Here is a 7,679-nt window from a genome sequence, read left to right as displayed (position 1 = left end):
TCGGCCCGGCCGCGCCCCGCCGCCATGAGGTGCTGCGAGCAGCGAGGAAGAGTAGTGCATGGTAGGTCGTCGTCGTTCGGGTCCCAAGAAGGTCGCCGCTCTTCCCCTCCGCGTTGAAGCCAAGCTTGGTGGGCTGAATATCGTCGGCCGATTAGCCGCATGAGGGCGATCTGGAGGCGGACAATTTCACTTCCCGGGGCTCTGGAGGCAAAGCCGGAGAGCGTCGAGGCGGAACCGGAGAAGGCGAAGGCAATAGCCGGAGTTTCAGTTCTTTGGGCTCATGGCCGGACATGAGGAATGCCCGCTGATGATCTTAGATTAGGTTTAGAGTAGGATTTAGTTCGATTTATATGAAAACATAAAATAAATTTTGTTCGGGTTATACAAAAAATATTTGAAATGTAATGAATTTTGTTCGATTTACATGAAATCTGCCATGTTTCGATTTACATAAAATCCGTCGTGTTTACATGAATTTCATCCGTTTAATTTAAATAATAATTAAAATATATGCCGATAATGTTAGATGGTCAGCTTCTGTATCCGTGTCCACGAAGACGAAAGCCAAGCAAATTTGCAGGGTAGGGTTGGAGATGGCGTTGATGCTCGCATTCGATGTGCTCAGGCCGGTTACCAGCGTCGTGGACCATACGGTAGTCGGTACCGACTCGCTAGGCAGGTCGTCTTGTCCACCAACCGTTTACTGAGCACAGCATTTTTTACAGTAAAGTATCCGCACAGCACACGTGGCAAAGCCGGGGCGTCAACGGGCCTACACAGAAACCCGCTAGTTAATTAAAACCTCCCACCCGTCTCTTCCAACCCAGCGGCTCGGCGCACGCATCCCACGCCTTCCCCCAGAAATGGCCAAGCCGCCGCCGGCGGAGGAGGAGGCTGCGGCGCTACGAAGACGGCTGCGGAGACTCGTGGCCACCATCACCGCCGGTGGTGCCGGCGCTGAGGCGTTCGACGAGGCGGCCGCGGCTCTCGCAGCGCTCAGGGAGGCGCAAGTCGGCGGGAGCCGAAAGGGTGCCCGCGGAGAGGAGACTCGATCCGCGAACGAGGCGGAGTCCGTGCCCGCGCAGTTCTTGTGCCCGATCTCGTCCAAGATCATGAGGGATCCCGTCGTCGTCGAGTCTGGGCAGGTGAGGACCGGCGCGCTTCTTTTGCTAATTTCGGGGTGTTCCTTGTTATTTTGGATTCACCATTGTGTTCGTTCATATGCGGTTTTCTTGATGTTCTTTTGACTCCTGGCAGCAAATGTCGGTGCTCAGGATTTCCTATCGTTATGGTTTAAAACTTTCAGTTATTGGACATAAATGTGATCACTTATTTACTGTTCCTGAATCTTCATTCCTGGTGCAAATCGCCGGAATGTATCACCATAATCGAAACACTTAAACACATTGTTCAGCTTCAATATAATTTTTTTATCAGCGGCATCCATGCTTTGGATTGGATCGAAAGCAAAATGCTTGCACTGTGTGAGTTGAACATCTGCGGATGTCACAATTGTATATTCAGGTTTCTGAAGATTAGGATCTTATATAATACTGCGTAGTGGCAGCTCTGCTTATATTTGGATTATTTTGTACGATTAATTAACGGTACATATTCTGATTACTTTTTGTTGCATCCCAGCATAATTAACAGTACATATATGGATTATTATGGTTTGATGAATGATGGGGTGTGTGAATGGAAGAACTGCAAATTTCACATCTATTTGTTTCATTGCAATCACAATTACATAAAATATTCAAAAGCTGTAGAGTAAGATCTTATTTCATTCAACTCATGTAATTGGTGATTTCTTACATGTGAAACATGTGGATTTGAATCATTGTTGGAAGTGAATTTTGTTCCCATGTAATACTTATTCAGTAGGTACCACCCAAATTGCAATGCAATTTTCCCCCAGAAGTTCAGTAAACAATAATATTTTAGGATATTTTATCCCTAGAAACTTCAGGCTTTGACCATGTGAAGCATGTGACTTAAGATGCCTTTTCACATTGACGCCACATGGGTGTTGGATATGTGACATATTATACCATGTCTGTACTATAGCTGTTCCCCAATGCTAGATTTAGTGTGAATTCTTCAACTCATTCATCTTTGGACCAACCAAAAGTAAATGCAGTTCACATTGTTGGCACGTTTTGAATTTTATGAGCATCGAGGGAAGTATTCATGTTTCATATGGGGACAATTTTGACTGGAAGTCTCAAGGAAAATAAATAGCTGACATATATGTTACAACATCTAGATTAAAAAAAATCTCTAGTACATTCATCAGTCTTTGTGAGACCTTATGTGTTTAGTTAAAAAAATATATGACCCATTGATCTTCCTCCAATGCAGACCTATGATCGTCGTTACATCGCGGAGTGGTTTAGTGCAGGGAACCAGATGTGCCCGCAGACCCAGCAAGTGCTCTTAAACACAACTCTCATTCCTAACCTCCTCATCCGGAGCCTGATAGCAGAGTGGTGCACAGAGAATGGGTTTGCCCTTTCACCACTTGAGAAACAGGAGGAAGATCATATTTGCAACAGTGAGCAAAGAACATTTGATGAAATATTCAACAAGATAACTTCATCATCAAACAGTACTGAACGGAAGCAAGCAATTAAGGGTCTTCGGCTCCTTACCAAGCGTAGCAGTGAATTTAGAGCTGTTTTAGAAGAGAGGCCAGATTCCATATCACAAATGACCTTTGCACGGTTTTCTAACCCAGGATTACAAAATGATCCACAAGTAGTGGAGGACATGGTGACTATAATTCTCAACTTTTCACTACATGATAGTAATAAGAAAATAATTGGAGATGACCCAGAAGCAATCCCGTTTCTCATATGGGCACTAAAATCAGGAGACATGGGGAGCCGCAGCAATTCGGCAGCTGCCATCTTCACTCTGTCCGCTCTTGACTCCAACAAGGAGAAGATTGGTGAGTTGGGGGCAATTGAACCTTTGATTGATCTTCTTGAACATGGCAGCATCATAGCAAAGAAAGATGCGGCATCAGCTATTTTCAATCTTTGTATGCTCCATGAGAACAGATCAATAGCTACAAGGAGTGGGATCGTCGATGTGGCAATCAGAGCCATCGGAGATCAGTCTCTTGTTGAGGAATTCTTGGCTATACTTGCTTTATTGTCAAGCAACTATGACATGGTAGAGCTCATGATAGAGTTTGGTGGTGCCACTTGTATGCTCCAAGCAATGAGGGAGAGTGAGTGCAAGCGCAGCAAAGAGAACGCGGCGGTAGTCCTCTTCTCAATCTGTATGTACAATAGGGCAAAGCTGAAAGAGATCGAGGCAGACGAGAATACAAATGGCTCACTGGCTTCTCTTGCACAGAATGGGACTCCAAGAGCAAGGAGGAAGGCTGCCGCCATCCTGGAGATGATGAAGAAAACAAAAACCATGCACATGCACAACAGGCATAGTTCTTGTTAGGATCGGCAACAGAGATGTAGCTGCAGGAACAAGGAGGATGTTCAGTTGGTGTACATATTGAGATACATACAGAGCCATCTTCCTTTTCAGTATATAGGCATTGTATAGATGCAAAGCTAGTGCTAAAGGGTTTTCTCACTGGAACAGGCAGCTCTTGTTCATTTGAAAAATATAGCGTCGTGAATTTCCCCCGGAATGTCGAAGGTAAGGCTTTCCCCAGAGTAGTATTTGCGGAATGGGGAGAACTAATATTTTGTTTCCTTGGTTCTTTTCTTTCATACTAAGAATCTCTCTAGCTGTAACACCCCCTGCCAGCCTCCATTAGTCAGTTTTTTATACAATTGAGGATATCACTTTAAATCTCCTTCCAAGAAAAACATTTAAACCTATTATAGTAGAAAACTACCATTGGCTGCTAGATAGTACTGTCAAGTGTCAAATAATCAGAACATGTTCGGGGGCATTGTAGACTACCTTAAATCTCCTTAAATCTTCTGATATCGTGTAATCAGCGATTTCAGATTGCGAGAGAAGCAGTTATGGCTTACGTACAACAGCAGCAAATCCTTTTGTCAGGTGTGCCAATATCACTTGCAGAAATCTTGCTGTTTGGACTTTTTGGTTGCGGTCTGGTAGTGTGAATGGTAACCTGCAATGAAGAAAACAATTTAATGAATAATTTATGCTTGTGAGATATGTTTCCTGTTATGTACTCCCTCCATTCACAAATATAAGATGTTCTAACGTTTTCTGGATCGGACACATGTAGACATGTTTTAGTGTGTTTGTTCACTCATCCTCCTGTATGTAGTCCATATTGAGATAATCAAAACATCTTATATTTGTGAACGGAGGGAGTAGTTTACAGCACTTTGGTTTAACAGAAAGATACCACTTATTGTTTCTCCTTTTCAGAACTCCATTTTTGTATAGATTGATTGTTACACATGATGTTTGTAGGCTTGTAGCTCCAGTTTGAGACCATTGAAATCACAAATCCGTATGATTATTTCTCTATTTCCGAACTCCATTTTTGTATAGATTGATTGTTACACATGATGTTTGTCCAGTTTAAGACCATTGAAAACGCAAATCCGTATGATTGGCGAAATTTTTAGGATTGCAGCTGCTGCTCTCCGTTTTCAGAGAACGTTGGTATTTTGTTGATTAAACAAACATACTATTACATAGGGTCTCCCGGATACACTTCGGAGCAGAAATAAAAACAAAAAGACCACTAAGTTCATACATGGTTTACCTAGAACCTGTGTTGCTGCATTAAGTTGCCGACAAATGTGCTTGTAGATGGCATCATGGGCGCGTTTGGTATCATGCACTGTTTTTCGGCCCCTTGCATGTGTGACCCAACTGGGCCTGGTTGAGCGAATTCAAGCTCAAAACCATGTTGTGCACATAGTTTGATAGCCTACATTGCATCAATAGCCGGCCATATTATGCTTTTTATTTGGTGGTCTGCATTTGTGCTTCAGGGGTGAGCAGATGCAAACCACAGTTGTTTGGTTGTGTGCAACACAACACAATTAACACTACTTATAGACCATTAACACTCAATTTAATAATGCATACGATGGATTAAACACTACCATGTAGGTTTAAAGATGGGATGCCCCTGCACAACCCCAAGGTGTTGATCCCTGGGCAAAATATACACTTTGACGGCAAATCCATGACAAGTTCAAAACAATGCACCCAAACTGACAAGAAGTTTAACAACTAACTAGACATGAGGAAGAGCATGATGGATATCGCCCTGGCAGCAGTGCTTTTGGCACCTGATCCTACACATGGTGGAGGTGGAGGTGGAGGTGCTATGGATCTGCGCCTTGAAGCTTAGGCCAGACAGCCTCAAGGCAAGCAAGTCATTGGGGACGATCTTGTGCTTTGACAGAAGTAGTCTCAGCCCCTCCCCAGCACCATCTGCTCATGGAAGATCTAGACCTGGACCCAACACTCGCAACATTTGTTAGTAGACAACCTGAGGAGGCGAGGAGGCTTCAAGACGAGCCACTCTTCATCACCGTCCGGAAGGCCTCCAGGATGACAAGCATGGAATGTCGTCCATGTCCTTGATGGACACGTAGAACCTAAGTGGATCTCGTGCCCCCTCCTCGTGGCCAAGCCTAGGCCTGCAGAAAATGCCCAACGACTTGCTCATCTCAGCCATCCTGCTCGGCACGTCCACCCTCTTCAATCACTTGTTCACCGGGATGATGTCCTCGACCGCCTCGGCGCCAACAATGGCATGCGCCCCTCAACCGGCTTTGTCCCACTCCGTCTTCACGGCCTTGTCAGTTTAGAGGACAAGAGTAAGTAAACAACGCATCATACAAGTGGCACTAATCATGGCAATTGGCATTGTTATGATCAGTGCACCATTGCACAGAGCATACAACTGCCATGATCACTAGCAGTTGGCATTGTTATAATCAGTGCACCATTACACAGAGCATACAACTGCCATGATCACTAGCAGTTGGCATTGTTATGATCAGTGCACCATTGCATGAAGCGGGCAGTGCTATGCTCTGATCATAGCACTGCGCTACTGCAACTGCCACTGATCATGGTTGTTGCAATTGGGTAGTGCTATGATCATATCATAACATTGACAACTGCCGCCCACTAACATGGTAGTTGCAATTAGGCAGCGTTATGATCAGTGCATCATAGAACTGCCCAAAATGCATGCACGTTTGTCCTGGGTGATCATGCATGCATACTTGTCCTACTGTTTATAGCATGCACATGCATTGTCCTACTATGATCATGCAAAAACGTAGCACCCACTGTGATCATGCACCAAAAAACTTATCATTCTGATCATAGCAAGAACCCACTAACCAGCAATGCAAGAACTACCAATCTGATCATACCAATAGCACACTAACTAGCATTGCAAGAACTACCAATCTAATCATAGCAAGAACAAACTAACTAGCAATGCAAACCCTACCAATCCGATCATACCAGTAACACACTAGCAATGAAAGAACTACCAAGAACAACCTAGTAAGCATGCTCTAAGCTGGCACATCGCATGGCTCCGAATCGATTTGAATCCAATCTAGTGCAATCCAAAATACCTGAGGCAAAAAAGGGGAACAAGTAGTGGTTGTCGCCGGGGGGAACACCGACCACGGAGCAAACCTTAGCTGGAACAAGGGGCCGACCCGATGCGGATGACTCGACCATTGCAGGGCCACTAAGGGCCCTTGCCACTTCAGCGGTGCTCCTCATGACACACGTGGTGGAGGAAGAGGGTGCTATCATCGATGCTCCGACTGCGTTCCCCTCAGCTTGGCCCGGAGCCAAGGAGAAAACCTTTGAATGGGGGTAAAAAAACTTATGGGCATGACCAATGGGCTTCTCGTGGCCGCCACTATCGCAGCCGACGTGCTACCATCTGCCATCGCTGCAGATGAGCTTCCCTCCTCGGCTGCACCGACGAGCACAGACACCGATGGTCGGTCAATGCCCGCTAACCATGACCTCATGGAGATGGCGGAGGGGCCCGGATAGTCGCCATGAGGTCAATGCCTTGTCGGGCCAGGCCGGCCACCCACCGGTCTTGGATGAGGTTGCTGTCGATGAGGATGAGAGTGAGACAGCACGGATGAGGGTCAGCCATCGGAGATCGCGAAGGGATCAGACGGTGGGAGAAAGTGAGCGAGTGTGGTGTGAATGGGATGGGGCGATGACGGGAAAGAGGAGAGGAGTTATGAGACGTCATGTCCTCTCCCGTGCTTCCCAACGCATGCTGGTGAGAGCCACACGCGGCTCGTAAAAAATGGCTGAATTGGTCGTTCCCCCTCAGCCTGGCCCGAGGATGCTTTAAGTTTCATGTAGGCCGAGAAACGCATGCAACTCAGCCTACCAGACGCCCTTTTTTGCATTGTCCGGGCCTGGTTGGGTCTCCTGGAGGCTACCAAACACACGCAAATAGATGATTGGTCCAGGTAGGACAGTTGAAGTGTTGCACCAGTGATAGGCAAACAAAAGCGAAGATCAATGTTTTGAAGTACTTTTCCCAAGCCAAATATACAGCATGGTGAAGGGTCGTCACCTCAACCAGTCGGGAGCCAGGGCACCAGGTAGAGATTTGGTACATGCAGCAACATAATGAGGAGTACAGTACCTGACAATGCTGGAGATAAAAAAGAGCTTCTTGTAGCGATCCGACCTCAAACGGTCAA

The 7,679-nt window shown here is 45.9% G+C and overlaps 1 protein-coding gene across 1 annotated transcript; it reads left to right on the top strand.

Annotated features, from left to right (window-relative positions):
* The first annotated feature begins 802 nt into the window (after window positions 1-802).
* On the top strand, window positions 803-3,760 carry LOC123188996 (U-box domain-containing protein 9). The gene is made up of 2 exons (XM_044601308.1): window positions 803-1,145; window positions 2,365-3,760. Exons 1-2 carry the CDS (start codon window positions 864-866, stop codon window positions 3,463-3,465), a joined length of 1,383 nt encoding a protein of 460 aa, XP_044457243.1. The 5' UTR covers window positions 803-863; the 3' UTR covers window positions 3,466-3,760.
* Window positions 3,761-7,679: the final 3,919 nt, after the last annotated feature.

The sequence above is a fragment of the Triticum aestivum genome, chromosome 2A (genome assembly GCF_018294505.1).
Source record: "Triticum aestivum cultivar Chinese Spring chromosome 2A, IWGSC CS RefSeq v2.1, whole genome shotgun sequence".
Taxonomy (NCBI): domain Eukaryota; kingdom Viridiplantae; phylum Streptophyta; class Magnoliopsida; order Poales; family Poaceae; genus Triticum; species Triticum aestivum.
Note: the sequence above shows the minus strand (reverse complement) of the source record. Positions and strands in the feature narration are given on the sequence as shown.

What these genes read in the sequence shown, in the direction of transcription:
- LOC123188996 (XM_044601308.1), top strand. Translation starts at nt 864, where the DNA reads ATGGCCAAGCCGCCGCCGGCGGAGGAGGAGGCTGCGGCGCTACGAAGA. An exon ending in TCGTCGTCGAGTCTGGGCAG is followed by an intron (nt 1,146 to 2,364) that starts GTGAGGACCGGC and finishes CCTCCAATGCAG; the next exon opens with ACCTATGATCGTCGTTACAT.